General features: G+C 38.9%; 1 protein-coding gene across 11 annotated transcripts in view; it reads right to left on the reverse strand.

Annotated features, from left to right (window-relative positions):
* Positions 1–18658, reverse strand: part of dmd (dystrophin) — a 2003576-nt gene that overhangs the window by 986366 nt on the left and 998552 nt on the right. For all 11 annotated transcript variants that reach the window (XM_087992890.1, XM_087992895.1, XM_087992900.1 and 8 more), the window contains 3 exons: positions 13507–13635; positions 9932–10105; positions 7659–7814 (listed from right to left, as the gene is read on the reverse strand). In XM_087992890.1, the coding sequence (XP_087849016.1) occupies positions 7659–7814; positions 9932–10105; positions 13507–13635 (459 nt within the window). The remainder of the gene's footprint in view (positions 1–7658; positions 7815–9931; positions 10106–13506; positions 13636–18658) is intronic.

Below are 18658 nucleotides of genomic sequence, written 5' to 3' on the forward strand. Positions count from 1 at the left end.
CCATGTCATTCTCTCTTACATATGCATTGTTCTCCCACACTGGTTGACCTACTGTGCCAGAGCAACAAAGTTTGATTTTAGTTTTGCAGTAAAACACCCAGAATCACATCAAACACATTATGGTATCCCTGAACTAATCTGTATGAATGTCAAGCTCTGTTGATCTACAGTGGAATGTTACAGAGCACAAACCTCAAACTGATTGAAAGTACTTATGACAAGAACACACAGTGACAACCGGTTTTGCAAAGAAATTAACAATATTATGCAATTAATAAATGTTCTGCAGTCAGCAGGGGGGAATCTACACAGATTCCATGCAGTCATCTCACATTTGTACTGCTAAGGAATTTTAATCAAGTTATTTACAAGTGGAAAAGCAGTGTACTTATATGCTAAATTGAGATTTATTTTCCAACCCAATTTTCAACAGAAAGCAGGAAGAAGAGGGAGGACAGGGAAGGGGAGGAGGGAAGCCACCAAGTGAATGACGTAGTAAGGAGGGGCAAAGGGAAAATGTAACAAAAGGGAAGGTGGGGGGGGGGGGGGGGGGAGGGGAAGAGAGAGCATAGCTCAATGAAACTAGATGGTAAATGGGAGAGGCAGGAAGTGGGAGAGAGGAACTTGGGAAATACTGGCCAGGGAACAGATGCACAATTCTGCTCGCCCTGTTTTTGTTTGCATCAAGATCAATTCGGTTATCAGTCCTGTGCTCACTGACCACAGACTCCTGAACAGACAGCATTTATATTCAGTTTTCAATGAGATCAGTTCAAGTCTCAGATTCAAACAATGTTTTTGAAACCAACATGGCACTGGAGCATGAGTAGACCATTTGGACCCTGGAATGTGCTGTTGCATTCAGTAAGAGAGTGCACCATCTATTGGTGTTTCAAATTCCAATTCTCACCTCGCCTGATAACTTTTGATTCCCTTGCCCAACGAAAAGCTCGCTGCATCTGCTTTCAAATATATTTAAATAAGGCAGAGAGTTCCAAAGCCACACAATACTTTCACCTCAACTCTGTTCTATAATGGAGACTGTCTGGTTCGGAAAGGACTTGCAAGAGGGTACGTTTTCTACGTCCACTGAGATAAGACCATTCAGGATCTGGTACATTTCAAACAAGCCATCCCTCACTCTTTAAAGTGTAATGGAAACAAGCCAGCTGTCCAAACTATCTGTATAAGACAGCTCATTCCAGCTATCAATCAAGCAAATCTCCTCTGAACCACCTCCAATGTACTTACAATCTTTTCTAAATGAGGAGGTTGAAACAGCATCCAGCATTCAAGATGTGGTCTCCCAGTGGCCTGCATAACTGAAACATAGTTTTATTTTTATGTTCAACACTTTTTATAGTAAAGAAAAGTATTCTATTAGCTTTCCTAATGACACACTGTACCTGCATACTAATGTTTGGTGACTCATGCACCCGAACACTAAATTCCCTCTGCACCTTCTGCAGTTGCTTTCCGTATGTGTGATATTCTGCACTTCATTCTTCCTGACAAAATGAACAACTCCACATTTTTCAATGTTGCCCTCCAAATTTTTGATAAACATTCAACCTAACTGTATGTTCTACAAATTCCTCATGTCTTCCACACATAAAAACTTCCTGATCTACTGCTCCCACACATTTGGAAAAATGCATTGAAACTCGAGCCCTACTATTCCTGGAGATAATCACAAAAGCTAATTGCAAGCAAATTCTGGCCCCACGTAAACAAATTTATGAATTATTAACATGCAAGTTTACTGGTTGAAAATCTAACTCTTTTTTTAAATCCCTAACCAAACATACAGAGAAACCAAAAAGAAAATATTGGAGTTATGATCGAGGAATAAATACTGAGAAAACATAATTCAATAACACCAGTCTGTAGGAATGATGAGATGCTCCATATGAGAACACCTTCTGTTCTCCAATTTACTTTTAGAATTATTTGATTTATTTGCAGGAAGCACAGGGCAAATGAGACACTGACTATAAAGTCTCATAGTAACAGGTTAAAGCTAACTGCTGACAACAACTTTTTGGGAGAAAATAATCGGCTTCACTAGGTCTTGGTTACCTTTACATCAGGAAGATAAGGACACAGGGCCTTCTTCCTGTCTAGCGATCTCTGCCTCTGTACGACTCACACATACCAGTTGCCAAAGAGTTGGCATCAGCCTGTTAACTTGTGGCATCCAGAACTTGGCACAAATGCACAAACCAATCAGCAATCTATTGCTGGCAGAATCTCACTCTGCTTACAGCCCCAGTGCCATGCCATCCCATCTCTCCTTTTTCGTATCTTGCAAAGCAACGTGTGAACAACTGACAACGAGTTGCAGTAATTTTGTTGATAGGAAAAGTGCAGCACTTCTTTCCACAGTCCTTGGTATAATTTTCATTTTTTTAGACTATTATCAAAAATAAAGAAAGGTAAAGAAAACTAAAGAGATGTGGTCTGCATTTGTGTCATCTGCTAAATTAGCTATCACGCTTTTCCTCCTCTCATCCAAGTTACTGGTATAAACTGTAATAGATTGAGGCCTCAGCATAGACTTCTGCAGGATACCAATCATCACATCCTGTCAATCAGACAATGACCCATCTATGCAAACACTCTGTTTTCTCCCAGATCACCAATCATACATTCTCCTTACATTTTTATTTTCTGCAACAACCTTTGATGTAGCACCTTATCAAATGCCTTCTGGAAATCCAAACAGAGCACATCTATCAATTCCTCTTTATCCACAGCATATGCTACTCCTTCAAAGACATCTAATAAATTGGTTAAACATGATTTCCTCTTCACATTTCCATGCTAAGTCTTTCCAAATTCCTAAGTGTTAGACTATAAACTCTTTAATGGTTGATTCTCACAGCTTTCACACGACAGACATCTGGCTAAATGGGCGACAGTTTCTTGTTTTGGTAGCTCTCCCTTTTTGAACAGTCTGTTGAAGCTTTTCCTGAATCTAGGAATTTTTAGAAAAATAAAGTATCTAACATCTCGTTGCTAAAATCTTCTAAGACCCAAGGATGAATTCCATTTAGACCTGGAGATTTGACAGCATGCAACTTCATGAAGTGATCCATACCGCTTTCTTGGCAATTGTAACTTTTTCACCTTCATCATTGCCTTTGACTTCTTTATTTATATCTCCTGATTTATAGTTAACTTAAAACAAAAACACTTTGCCTAATTGGTTCCCTTCAGAGAGAGTGAGTGAGAACGAGCGTGAGAGCACACGTGAGAGAGACAGGGCGAGAGAGAGACAGCTTACTCTTTCTTGGCAATCCCAGAGCTCAAGTTCGCTGATGTTATAGTCACAATGATGCAATGAAGGAAGTTAGGGAGGTACACATGATGTAAAGTAATAACTCCAAAAAAGGTCTTATGTTGGAAACTGGATTTAACAAGACTTGGGAAGGAAAAGGCAAAACATCTAACAATCTTTAGTGTGAAAAACCTATATCCCTTTGACTCTCAATAGTCTTGGTAGCAATTTCTAACTTGCAAACATAATGTGTACATCATGGCCATTATGCACTAAATTTCAGACAAGACCCTCTTCTTATTCAAGCTATTTCCTCTTTTGCTGGAAATAAAGTAGACCCAGAGAATCAGTCAAGGGAAGAGGACGGTAGCAGCAAACTACCCCAACACAAGCAGGAAGTGCTTAACACTGCAGCACATACAATAGCCCATGTGACTAGAATTACAGGAAGAAAATTCTGGGACGGGTGTAGCATTAGAGGGAGATGACAGAGCTCGTGAGGCATGGAAAGCAAAATAAAAATCTCTCTGACGAAAGGATCGGAGTATAAGAATTAAAGCATTGATGAGCCAGAAGCTGATAGAAGTCATGGTGAAAATCTGGGTGAATACGGTTCTCTCTGTTCTCAAGCCTGGATTCAATCCAGCTCAGATTTATTGGCACTGCTTTTTTTATCCCCATACTTCAATGGTGCAATATGAAATCATGCTTAGACAGCCCCAGTTCAGTTTCAGGTGGCATGCTTCAGAAACAACAGAGAGGATAACTGTGGTAGGAGATAAAACAAAAAGGCACATTGATACAGCCAAGGATATACTTTTAAGGTGAAATTTAAACTAAGCTATTTTGCTTGGAGAGAATAAAATCTGTATTACTTTAGAAATGACCTTGAAACAGACAGACAATGCTGGCATTCAAATTCCTTAAAATCCCTCATTTTGACTGGCAAAAATACAAAAAGGTTTTTTAAAACAAAAATCACACTAGTGTTTTCTCTCCCACTAAAAGTGTACTATTCCAGTTATGAATAGTCAAATACCAATAATATCTTTATTAACATTAGTCTACCACAGGTAGTGTGAAATGAATTGGTGTCAGGTAGGATGTCATGCTCCCAGATTGTGCTTCCTCTCTTCGTGCCTACACCACTGCCATGAAATGTAAAACCCACAATAAATGACATAGCAGCAAAAATTGCCAATCAACTCCTTTAATGTTTTATATTTGCCATCTCGAACATGAAAGCAACAAAAACAATAATTTGGGAACAATGCTTTGACTTCAAGCTGAGGTGAGGAGCATCAACTCCTAGGAGCACACAAACATCCAATACACATCAATAAACAATCAGCAAGTGAAGGTTTCTGCCAGCAATGCTGAGTTGGAATATTTCCCCTTAGGTCTCACTCCAAAACAATAGAAGTATGCTTCCAGTTTGAAAAATACAATGCCATCATTTTTGGTCCTGAAGCAAACCGATTTCTAACTAAAATATTAGGGTATTCGGATAACAATTGTGATTTGTCTATGAATTGTTATGCAGCAGTTATCAATACCAAAAACAGCGATGGGTATTTCTCTGCAGAAACAGGAAATCTAAAGGAACGGCATACTTGAATTTAGGGGCGGAAGAATCCAAAATGCCAAAAAGCATCAATTGAAGCCAACCAAGTTTGTACATCTGATGAGTACTTCTAACCCTCCATCCACTGGAGAAAAAAATAATTCTTCCTTAACATAATAGCAGGTAGGCTGAAACTTACTTCATGAGTCGGGGGCTGCTATTAATAAATATATACCTTCACCAAATTAAGAAAGTTAGATTTTTTTAAATATATCAAAAACAGAATTATTGTTTCTTCTGCTTCACATAAACAAATTAATGATTGATGCTATGTTCTCTCCAAGTTCTACAACAAATTATACATGGCAGCCTCATAGACAATAATGCAACAAAGAGTGAAATTAAAACAAGTTGCTAATTGTTTTACCTGATATCTGCAGCTGTGAACCCAACATTAGCTTAATGATCCCCATGCTGTGCTGAACTTCATTTTTATTTGTGATTGACTGAGCCTATTAATGACTAAATGATCCAATTACTCGGCCTCTTATTCCTCAGCTCGGTCTGGGAGCATGGAGGCTCCCAAAGGGTGCAATTTATTTGTTAAAATATTCCACTCTGATTAAGCATTACTTAATTCACACTGGAGCGGGCCATTCCCTTCACAGGGAATGGTTGGATTCCCGGGCATAAACTACTTTGTTGTTTCAAGATACTTTATCGGTTACTGTCTGTCTGGGGAATTGTTTTAAAGTGCTGTACCTCAGACGATAGAGTCAGATCTTCTGTTATGTTGTAAAATCATTTACTCCAATATTAGTGCCACACATTTGGCAGAAGAGCAAAGTTATCTCCTGTGAAATTCTCGCTATGACACAAGAGCTCAGCAGGTCCTTACACCAGTACTGAGGTCAATCACTAAATATTCCTTTGTAATGATTTACTTGCTGAAATGAGAGCCGTTGTTTCTCCAATTTGTTTGATCCCGAAAGTGGATAAACTTGGACAGACTGAATACTACCTTTGAAGTAACAAGTTTGGCCTATTGCAACATTTTGACATGTCCCACCTGAGCCATATGGATTCCTTTGCAACCACAGGGCTTTCTAGTTCCTTGTTCACTGAAGTGAAAGCCCACAGCACAATGCATCAAGTCTGAATACTATGGAGGTTAGTCAGGATTATGTTTTTTTTTCAGATGAAACCAAGGAGAGTTTATCAAGTGTAAACTACATTCCTAGAATAGTAACAAAGATACATGGTTTTTATAAATTCTTCATGAATTTGGATGTACACCTTAAACAAATTGTTAATGGCATACATTAATGAAAAAAATAAAAAGAGCAGAATGTAAAACCTGAAAGTGCAGAAACAAATTTACTTATATTTTGGGAATAATGTGCAGAAATGATAGCTTCATTCAAGTGATTTTGCTATTAATGTTTTGGCTAATGTTCTGTTAGCGATGCTAAAAGTCAATGAAAATTGTGACAATTGGATATTGGCTTGAATATTAGATCATAATGGATGACTGTTTTATAAAAGCCAAAATGAAGTTGGATTACATTCAGATTTTTGTTATAACTTGCTTATGACACTGTGGTTTGCTTCTAACATATGAACAGCCCAAATAAATAATGTTTAATGTTATACAAGGACATTTGTCTTGTAATGGTCATGACAATGTATAAATTGCACACTTCCTGGAGGTAATGCAATTGGAATTACCAAATAAATATATATCTGATCAATAGGTCAATGAATTTAATCAATGTTATGTAGATTGGATTGCATTTCATTTTGAGTTGGCTTTCCCATTTTGATTTGCTGTCAGAAAATGGATATTTTTGTGGACTCCCATCTCTGGGGCCAGGGATTCAAATTGAGTTCAATAAATGGTGTGATCATTCTGTTGGTCTACCTGCTGCCAGGATCATACATGAAAACTTGTCAGTACTATCTCAATGTAGCCAATAGTGGTCATGAATCCACAGGATAAAACTGCTCGTGTGACTAAAGGTGACTCAAGAATAAAATAGGCAAATATCAATGATCGAGCAGAGAATGCATTGCTGAGCTTTATTTTTAAAGCAGTATCATGAATCAGTTAAATTGCACAAAGCTCTTCAACTACTTTGGCTGTACAGTATAGCTTTTAGAACTTATTAACCTCCTTGTAATGATACTATACAAGTACACAGGAAGTGAACATTTCCAATCCTGTGTTAGAAAATTGCAAAACTCAATTTAAGAATTGGTAATTATGTGAATATGCACTGAACTGCAATAAAACCTGGACTGCTTCCACATTTACCCTGCAGGAAAGGGAATCTCTCACTGACAGTCAGGCTGGTCTAAGTGTGATACTTTGTCATACAGTCCATGGCTGAACCCAAATATTGCAAGGTGTCTGGCAAACTATTAAGATGTGAAAACTAGTACATGGTAGGGAGGTTTCTCAGGGATAATGGTGAAGAAAATAATGGCAGCTGCCAATGCCACCCACACTCTAATATAAATTTTTGACATCATTTTAGTGGTAACCAGAACAAAATTGGAAATTTCTCCATTCCCTGATCTATTTATGAAAAAATTACAATTAAAAGAGTAGAATGTGAAGTTCTATAGGTGCAGAAACAAAATCATTTGTTTTTTTTACTAATACAGAGAAATTATGGCCTCATTACTTTTGTTTTGACATTCCTGCAGTGATATTTATATTCTACGTTATAATATGTTCTGCAGAACATTCACTTGCACTCACATGCTCACTACCAGAAAAGATCTCAGGCAATAACATAAGAAATTGCTAACCTGAGCTCCAAGGTCATTGTACTGTAATTTTAAAGCCGTAAGCCTCTCGTCCAGTTCCTTGGGATTCTCTGTTTGCTGTTTCTGTACAATTTGACGTCCAGTTTTAATCACTGTTTCCACATCAGACTTGACCTCACTCAGACTCTTATACAATTTCTATAAGTTGGGGAAGAGAAGTTCAATATATGGTCAGGTTTCCAGCACAGAAACTCAGGACAATACTGTATTACATAAATTCTTGATGTTAAAAGGTTATTCATTTTTCAAACCATCAGACTGAGTTGCAGTTAAGTGAATTGTAAAAGTTAGCCTTTGCGAGATCCAGGAGTATTTTCTATTTTGTTCAAGAATACAACACAAAGGGATCACAACTAAAAATGTGAGGAGTCATTCAGGAATGTTTCCTGAAGCTAGTAATTCTGAAGAGTAAGTTACTTCCATAGAATAGAATCCATTGAATACCTGCAGTGTGGAAACATGCCATTCGGCCCAACAAGTCCACACTGACTCTCCAAACAGCATCTTACCCAGACTCACCCCACTACCCTATCCCTGTAACCCTGCACCTCCCATGGCTAATCCACCAAAAGTACACATCCCCTGACACTATTGGCAATTTAGCATGGCCAATCCATCTAACCTGCACATCTTTGGACTGTGGGAGGAAACCCATGCGGACATAGGGAGAATGTGCAAACTTGTACACAGATAGTCGCCCGAGGCTGTAATTGAATCAGGGTGCCTGGCACTATGAGGCAGCAGTGCTAACTACTGAGCAACCGTTAAATAGTTTCATTGTCATCATTAGACTCTGAATCCCAGATTGTTTAATTGAATTCAAAGTTAACCATCTGCAGTGGTGGGATTTGAAGCTGGGTCCCCAGGACATTACCTGGGTCTCTGAATTAACAATCCAGTGATAGGATCACGAGGCTGTCACCCGCTACTTGAGAAGGTAATGAATACAAATTGTGCAAATGCACTTTAAAAAGTATGAAAGTCTTCCCCAAAAGGGAAAGGATTAAAAATTTCAAGTGTTACAAGGCTGGAGAGGTGAACAGCTGCTCTAATCTCACTAATCCAGAGGTCATAATATGAATTGGAAATGCTTTTCCCAGTCCCCAAGATGGTCAATTAAATATCTTACTTATCAGTTTTAAATAAAAATAAAATCTATTGACCAGGTTTTTTTATTCACGACAATTTTTTTTATTATCGGAACAAACCGAAAACGAAGATGCAAAAATCATACACAGGTGGTAATGTGGAAGTATACATATATTTCAGTCTCTAAATAACCCAGAGCACACATTGTCCCACACCTGCTAAATTATGAGAAAAGTTGACTTCTCTCTGTTAACGTTCACTGAAAAAAAATCACTTTCTGGATATTACCGTTTTTGGCTTTCAAGAATACACATAAAGTATAGAATTTTCATGGCCTGTTAAAATGATACTCTGATTTGAGTGGTCAAGTCACTAATCATTCTCAGACGTCTAGACATCTTTGTCCTTGCTGCGGAAATACAATATTGGCAGGTTCCTACAATCACTCTCCCAGAAGGACAAATAGGTTCAGTAATGACTTTAACAAGAACGTTCTTTTCAGGAATAGGAGAGATTAGATGACCAGTGCTCACGTTCCCCAATTCATTTCAGAGACCAAAGCACTCTCCACGCAGTCACCATTCACACAGGCCTGAGCAGGGGCCTACAGCATAGCAATCAATCGTCATCAGTCACGTGATTTCAAGGAAGCCTTGTTCAAAGGAAACTCCAATGTCCACAGCGACTTTTCAATGATCGCTGTGAAAGAAACCACATCAGTTTTTTCCAAGCAACTTGAAATAAATCTATTTTCTACAATCCTTCAGATCTGAAGTCCTCAAAAAAATGTTAAATGTGTGAGTCTTTCATAATATAAGTGGGAATCAAATATATTAAATTGGAACAGATTTTTGGGAAGAATAACCTTTCCCTCTTTCCAAAGATTTTACCATTATTTGTCAAATTAGCTGTAAGTAAAAAAAAAATGCTTTTGCCTGCTATTTGCCAATCTATTAGTCAGAATCCTCAAACTGAAAGGAACTCAGAAATATCAACATTTGTCAATGATTGTTCAAATCAACTGAAAACTCATTGTCAGAGCTTTGACTGTAGGTAATGAACACATTATTGTTCAGTAGTTTCAAATCTATTGTTTAAAAAAAAACTATTATTAATATTCAAAAGACTCCAAAGAATAGGGAAAAAAATGAAGCAACCACACCTACCATACAGTGGTCAAGTTGGGATTGGACAATCTCAGGTTCCACACTATTCATCTCCAGTACATGTACATCTGTTTTCACCTCATCCAAGAGTCTTTTACACTCCAATAGATGTTGCTCAAAATTTGCTGGTTTCTGGAATAAGCGAAACTTCGTAGAAACTTCCTGCAGCTTCTTCTGTAGATTGAGACAAGGGCAGGTTCAGAGGAAGTGAAGATCCATTAATAAAAATAAACATCAGGTTTAGAAATTTCCCATTGAAACCTCACAATGGAAGTAGTTCCAGTCCATTTGTTAATTCCTCCACTCTAAAAACAACAAGCATTATTTCTGCTTCAGCATGTATTTGTGTTGTAACAATCACATCACAAATCGACCTTATTTCAGAAATGTACAGAACAATTAGAGAGTTTGCATAACACTGAGAAATACATGCAAGTGCATGAGGACAGTGCAAGAGGCAGAGTCAATCATAGAATCAGAGTCTTCCAGCATGGAAAGAGACTTCTGGTTGATTGTGTCCTCTGGTCGTTAAGCACCTATTGAGTCTCAAGTACCATTTTACAGCACTTGGCATTTCAAGTGTTCATCTAAATATTTGTTAAATACTGTGATAGTTCTCACCTCCACCACCCTTTCAGTGAGTTCCAGATACAGACACCAACTTCATAAAAATAACTATTACTCAAATTTCCTTTAAACCTTCCACACCTTTGCTTAAACCTATGCCCCTTGGTTATTGACTCCTCTACTAATGAAAGGTTTTGTCTTTGTTACACTGTCTATGCCCCTCATTCTTTTGTATACTTCAGTCAGGTCCCCCTCACCCTTCTCTGCTGTCAGAAAAGCAACTCCAGCTTATCAATTTTCGCCTTGTAGCTGAAATACTCCAGTCTGCAATATCTCATGCACTCTCTCGAACAGTCACATCCTTCCTATTGTGTGGCAACCAGAATTGCATTCAGAACTCCAGCTGTGGTCTGATACAGTCAAATCATCCTTTCCTCCTCTCATATTCAGTACCTTGATGAATAAAGGCATAAAACTGTCAGAAATGTCCTTATATATTGGCTTTTCTATCTCTCAATGACAACTTGAAGATTTATTATATACACCCAATGTGATTGCCCCCTCTAAGTTCCACTCACGTTAGCTGGATTGAGGAACCATTTAAGCTATTGTTATTGTTATAATTGACCCCTCAATCAATAATGCAACACCATCTCCTCTTTTACACTTCTCCCATCTTGCCGGATAATTCTATACCTCGAATTATTGAACTACAAGTCCAGCCCCTCCCTCAGCCATATCTCTGCAACAATGATGCCAGATTGCAATTTGTTAATTAGCAGTTGCAACTCATCTATCTTACTGACAAGACTCCTTGCATTAAAATAAATGTCACCCAGCCAGGCCATTCTCTGTTGTGCCTTAACTTGACTACGTACACTCCAAACACACTGTGGGTTGAAATGTCCTGAGTGAAAAGACACATATAGCATCATGTACCACACAACAAGGCAATAAAAGAGCATACAATCAAAACAGAACAAATTATGATCTAAAATGACATGGTTTAATTTCAGGGTGGAAGAATGAGACTATCAATACTCATGTACAAATGCTTAACATATTTGTACATGATCTGTACATGCTGCTTTATAATAAAGGAGGTAATGCACCAGCTAAAATATCAAAAGGATCTTCGACATGAATATTCAGAGCATGAATTCAAAGCTTTTAATTTTCTCATTGCCACAAATGGGTGCAAATGAAGTTCAACAATACTCCTATGTTCAAACAACTAAATTGTGGGAAAAAGAATATCTGCATTTGATTCCTCATTCGCTCTTCAAATATCACTGCAATTCAAGCATAATCCAGTAGCACGGCTGTGTTTTTTAAAGAAATTGTCATTCAAAAAGCAACTTTAACATGTTTTCAGAAGTATCATCATGACTTTACATTCCAATTAAGATACCTGTATTCAGATGTGACCAAATGATGTCAGTTCAAACAAAATCTCTATTATATGTCATCGCTAGTTAAGCTGACAGTTATGATATTCCATTAGCTAAAATATGACTGACCAATATTAGATATAATGAACATATATCGGAAGAATCATACATATGCTATACTTATTTGGAAGTCATTTAAATAATACTGTATTTCAGCACTGATAGTAAACATGTCCATTCTTTGGAACCATTAAATTCCTGCTTAAGATATCAAATAAACTTCTTCTATGACCAATTAAAAAAAACATAGCAAATTATTCACAAGTTAGATGACAATTAGCAGATATTGCAACACAACTGATGAATACCAAAATCTAATTCTGCATTTTTCCATTTCATGTCTGCCACTGAAATGTCCTGCACATTACTCATCTGTAAACCATGAAACCACGAGAGAACTGAACTAGAGAAACAGGTCTCTCACTTATATCATGCTATGAATGATTTTCGATTTGAAGTGACAGGATGATGATGATCATAAAAAGCTCAGGACTTCAAATTTTCCCACCATGTAATCACAGTGCGTGACAAGAAAGACTAAGTATTTTGAATAAAAAAGAACTCTAGAATTTTTCCACATTTACAAGTAATCTATGCTTGCATTCTTCTGGATTAATACATAATATAAATAACAACTTGCATCATTTAGTGTCTTTAATATAGTAAAAATGTCTCAAATTCATTCACAGAAATGTATTCAAACAACATTTAACACTGAACCACTGAACCAGATACCAGTACAAGTGACAAAGGGCTTGGGCACAGAGGTAGTTTTCCAGAGCAAATGAGTGGAGAGGAGAGATGTCAAGAGATGGAAATGAAGGATACCTGAGATTAAAGCGAGGACAGCTGAAGGCATGTTTGTCGATGGTGGGATGTTTGAAAATCCTGAACATGCAAGAAATAAGAATTGAAGAAGCGTAGAAATATACAAAACTAGAGAGATTACACTGAACAGGAGGGTTGGTGCTATTGAAAGATTTCATGAAAGTCTGAGAGATTTTAAATTGAGGCATTGGTGGAATGCAAAGCATTATAGTTTACCAAGTACAAGTGTGATTCTTGAATGGACACCCAAGGTTTTGGTGAGATCAATTTTATTCAGGATGCAAACTCAAATGCATGCCAATACAGCACTGGAACAGTCATGTCTCGAGGTAACAATTAAACGAACTATGGCATAAAAGTGACCAAAATAAGTAGCTATAGAGAAGCATTGATTATTCTAACGCATGTTGCTGAGGCAGTATGTTTACACATTACCATCATCCAGCAAAGTGATTCTTTCTGATACATATCAGAGAGCTTCAAGTGTTACTAGCTGACACAGATTAAGACAATGTTGACGGCTTGCAATAAATCTGAAGGCTCACTACAAAAAAGTCTGAGTAAAATTCGTGACTTGGTATTCTCACGGAGTTATACCTATTAATGATGCATACCAGTGTTGGACGTTTTCATTGTACAGCTTGTTAAATTTCATCACATTTCATTATAACAATGCCAAGGAACATCACACTAATCCCTGCACTGTTCAGATTAATTTAAAATGATCACCTGTGCTATGTCGATCTGAGAAAGAACTCTCCCAGCAGATTTGCTCTGATCAACAGCTTCAGGACTCTGGACCCTTTTCTTCATTTCCTCCAAACTGATCTCGTGACTGGTCAATTCTGACTGGATTTTCTGTTTAAAAATCATATGTGTGAAATTAGGGAGTAATATTATTACAATATTTAAATTATTCATCACAAGGTTAATTACAGGTTCACTGAGATATTGATTATATATAACAAAAGCACTGATGTTATGATTTACCTTATAATTAATTACAACAGCAACACAAATGCTGAAAGGAATTCAAGATGTGATTTTCAACGGTGCATCTACAGAAGCAGAGCATACTTGATCGGCTGAATGGCCTAGCTCTGCTTCTATTTCTTATGATCTTAAGCAGCAATAACCCACCAGTTTCAAATAACCTCCCTCCCAATCCCCCGATTCCCATCTCAGCCCCTCCACCCCCCCACCACACCCCCCCCCCCCCCCCCCCCATAGTCCTCCCTGCCACCAACCGGATTCATTCCTCCCATTGACCAACCACGTTGTAACTTCTACCTGTCTTCACCAATCCCCACTTCGCCAACCTGCCCCCACCGCCATCTTTATCTGCAGCTCCCCCCACACCCACCCCTAGTCCTGAAGAAGGGTTTCACCCGAAACTAGAAGAAAGTGAGGACCGCAGATGCTGGGGATCAGAGCTTAAAAATGTGTTGCTGGAAAAGCGCAGCAGGTCAGGCAGCATCAAAGGAGAAGGAGAATCTGCTGCGCTTTTCCAGCAACACAATTTTAAGCTTTCACCCGAAACGTCGACTTCTGCACCTCCTGATTCTACCTGGCTTACTGTGTTCTTCTAGCATCATGCCAGTCTACAATACCTCAAGAAGCAGACAATTGCTGATTTGCTGCTCATATGTTTACACAATAGGAGAGAGGTTCGGGTCAGAAAAAAATGCAGCAACAGTAAAATAACTATATTCTGTTGTTCCATTGATGTTCCAATTTATAATAAAAATGAGGAGGTTTTCAGAATACGGACAGCACTTGGATATCAGAATTATTTAACTGTGAATCAAAGTTACTGGCAAGGGATGTTGTGTAAAGGTATCAGGATCTGGGATCAATGTTGCAATGATGTCACTGAGTTTCACAATACAGAGCATTAATAGCACAGTTTACAGAGTTAGAATATCCTGAAATTCCATATCAGATCAAACTACAACATGGACATGCACACAGGAAGGTGCTAGATTAGTCCTTACCAAATGTGACTAGCATTCAGAGCCTGGTATATATGTGTTTACCACATATAGCAGTTTCAAATATGAATACATAATAATTAGTGTTACTTTTAAGTCTAAACCTGAACATAGTTCTTGACTCTGCCTTCTCCCCGACCACCCCGTCTTAGTGCAACATCAGACGACAAGATAAAAGGCACATTTTCCACTAACTTCTCTCCCATTACAATCCATGACCTCTCCAAGAAAATCTCATCTATCACACCTGCAAAATGTTCCTGTACTCCATCCTTGACTAAATGACTGATGACCCAACATGCCCCGATGTTAACTAATAATAATCGCACCTCTATCCTTTTTATTAAAAAAATGCCATCAGCACTCCTCAACTCAACAAAAAAAAAACTTGATCTCACTGTCTTAACAAATCACTGCCCTATCCCTATCCTCAGTTTCCTTTCCAAAGCCATCTTCTGCTGACAGGCCTATTTTTCCTGGAACTCTTTGGATAAATCCCCATGATCAGGTTTCTATCCTGTCACAGCCTCAAAACAGGTATCGTCAAAGTTCAAATGAAATTCTCTGTAACTGTAAAACCACCATGACTTGGTCTTCTCAATCAGTTTGCAGCCTTTTACACAGTTGACCATACCATCCTTTTTCAATTTTGCTCCATTGTTATCCAGTTTGGTAGTATCCTCTCATGTGGTTCCATTTCTATCGATAATTGTGCCACAAAATCACTTTAATCGCTTACCTCCCTTGCTTCCTCAATGACCTATCCTTGGTCTTTCCTATTTTTCATCTATGTAATACCATTGCAGCATCATTTGTAAGTAGAGCATTAATTGTCATATTTATTCTTTTGACATTCAGCTTAACCTCACCATCACCGCTTTCCACTTTTTCATATTTGCTAAATTATTGGATGATTTATCTGACATCCAGGACTGGGTTCCCTTCAATTAAATTTGGGAAGACTTAAATTGTTCCAAACTTCTCTCAATGTTTTGAGCACAAGTCAGTGGGTTTTCAATCTTGGTATCACATTTTATGCCAAGATGCACTTTCGACTACATATTATGCTGTCACTCAGCCCACTAGTTTCTACCCTGCCTCAGATCTCTTCAGAAATCTTCATTCATTCTCATCATCTCTGCACATGACTGTCCAAATGCATAACTGCCTGATTCCCATCATTCTAGGTCACCTAAGCTCTGCTGTCTATGTCTTAATTTGCACCAGTTCATCCAGTTCAGTGACTTCAACTCCCAGTCAAACAAAGGCTTTAATTTTGAAATTTATTCTAGTTTCCCATCTCCCTACCACTGTAATCTTCTCCAGCTCAACAACACACAAATACCTGCACCTTGATCTCTTGAACATTGCTAATTTGAATTGCTCCCTTGTTGGAGGTCATTCTTTCAATTGCCGAAGTACTTGACTCTGTAATTCCTTCTCTAACTCTTTTCAAGAGGTTCCTTTCAAATATCACTTGGGTTAAACCTTTGATCATCTTTCTAACATCTTTTATGCAGCTCAGTATTTGTTTGAAGTGCCTTTGAAAGTTGTACGGCACTAAAAACACTATTTTTTTAACAAGTGATTATTTTTTCTACTATCTTCTAACCCTATACCTGTATCTCCTGTAATAATCAGCCCAGATCCTTTGGTGCTAGTGGCTTTGCCCATGGTATCAGAAGACACCCTTTGTGACTGGCCCTTTCCTGGACTTTCCACAAGGTTCAGTAGAATAACTGTGCATTTTTCCATGATCATCCTCTGTAACTAACGCTGATGGTAAACCATTCACTCGGATTCCACTCCATTCTGTCATGATGAACAAAATCTTTTCGAGGTGTGGATGATATGGGTATGGCAAGATTTGAAGCAAACTCAGACAAAGTGGTCCAGGGAACCCATTCCAATATAGAGAACATCTTGTTGTATCACGTACACTTTATGCTGAGCAGAAAGATGAGTTCCTTCCTGGACAGTGGTGAGTTGCCAAGTTATGGAGGATCAGAGCGTATTTGCAACTTATTATTGCTACAATCTGCTTGATTAATATTCAGTTCCCTATTGTACGAAACGTTGCATATGAGCTAGATGTTGCAAATTCTCAACACGGATGTCTGAGCAGGTGCCTGGCAACTTCAGCTCACTAATGGCTGGAAGTGCCTCCAGACTGATCAACATCAACAGTATCTAAGGGCACTATCCACGGGCATCGTATGTATGCATGACTCAATATGGTAATTGGCATCTGGCCCTTGCCAATCACTCACAATCATCATGGCTTCTCTCTGATCCACCTGCAGGCCACTGAGGAAGTATAGTCCTGCAGTGAAGGGCAAAACGGCAACCAACATTGAAAGGCTGCTGCATACAGGACAGACAGCCTGTTCACAAACTGAACCAGGTTGCACCTCAGGACTTCCCACTTGTACTATTAATACTTGCTCACTTAGGGTTTAAGCTTTAGGGAGAGGCTGAATAGGCTGGGGCTACTTTCCCTAGAGCGTCAGAGGTTGAAGGGTGACCTTACAGTCATTTATAAAATCATGAGGGGCATGGATCAGGCGAATAGCCAAGGTCGTTTTCCCAGGGTTGGGGAGTCCAAAACTAGATGGCATAAGTTTAAGGTGTGAGAGGAAAGATTTAAAAGGGACCTAAGGGGTAACATTTTTACACAGCGGGTGATGTGTGTATGGAATGAGCTACCAGAGGAAGTGGTGGAGGCTGGTACAATTACAATATTTAAAAGGCATCTGGATGGGCACATAAATAGGAAGGGTTTAAAGGGATATGGGCCAAATTCTGGCAAAAGGGACTAGATTAATTGAGGTATTCTGGGCGGCATGAGCGAGTTGGACCGAAGGAAGGGTCTGTTTCCGTGCTGTGCAGTTCTATGATTCTCTGCATGCTCGCAGCATCCATACCATATCTTGCCATGCCAAGGCTATTAGTAATGCCTTATCAACATTCTCTTTTGCACAGACACAGAGCCAGGCTGCTTGCCAGTCGGGATCTGTTCAGGGTGGTGGATGGGGAGAAGTCTTCTTCTACAGCAAACCAAGACATTAATCTCACACCCGAGAGCATGTGCCAGCTGCCACCACATAAAAGAAACTGCCTGTTTCTTCAACAAAATGACAATGTCAGAAACTGCATAAGACTCCCTGTCACACCAGTCTGGGGTGAGGAGAGCTACTATCAGCCATGAGCACAATGCACACTCAGTCCAAGGGCTTGGACACAGTTAGTTACTCACTCAGGTGGCTCACAGGGCCAGCACGCTGAACTCTGTATGATCAGTCAGGAGTGAGAAACACAGTTGGTCAGGGTCTAATAAGTCATGTATAGGGATGCTATATGGTCAGTTGTCTAGAGTAAATACTCTCCTGGAGATAGTACGATGGTCAGCAATAAAGACCCCTCCCACCCCAGTTATCTTCCCTTTCACTCTCTTCCTTTGGGCAGAAGCTATAAAAGATTGAATACATGTAATGAACAGATTTAAAAACAGCTCCTTAACTGCTGTTATCAGACTTTTGAACAGACCTCCCAAATCTTAATTCTGATCTCTCTCTCTCTGCACTTTCTCTGCAACTGTTTCACTGTATTCTGCTAAGCTAATGCATTTCGTAAGGCACGATCTGCCTGTACAACACGCAAAACAACACTTTGCACTGTATCCCGGTACACATGACAATCCAATAAATCAAACTCTTTCAGATGTGTGCAAGGTGGGGGGAGTTTGAGGGACAGCTGGGAAGCAGGAAGAGCAGTGGGGGTGGGAAAGCAGATGTTTATGCAGAGGTGAGGCCAACAATAACGATGGGAGAGGGCAACTCAAGGGCAGCATGTGGAATAGCCCAAGAAGGTATGGTAGGCTACAGATGGAG

The sequence above is a fragment of the Chiloscyllium plagiosum genome, unplaced genomic scaffold (genome assembly GCF_037043375.1).
Source record: "Chiloscyllium plagiosum isolate Xiang-an unplaced genomic scaffold, Cpla_swu_hap1 HiC_scaffold_12, whole genome shotgun sequence".
Lineage (NCBI taxonomy): Eukaryota > Metazoa > Chordata > Chondrichthyes > Orectolobiformes > Hemiscylliidae > Chiloscyllium > Chiloscyllium plagiosum.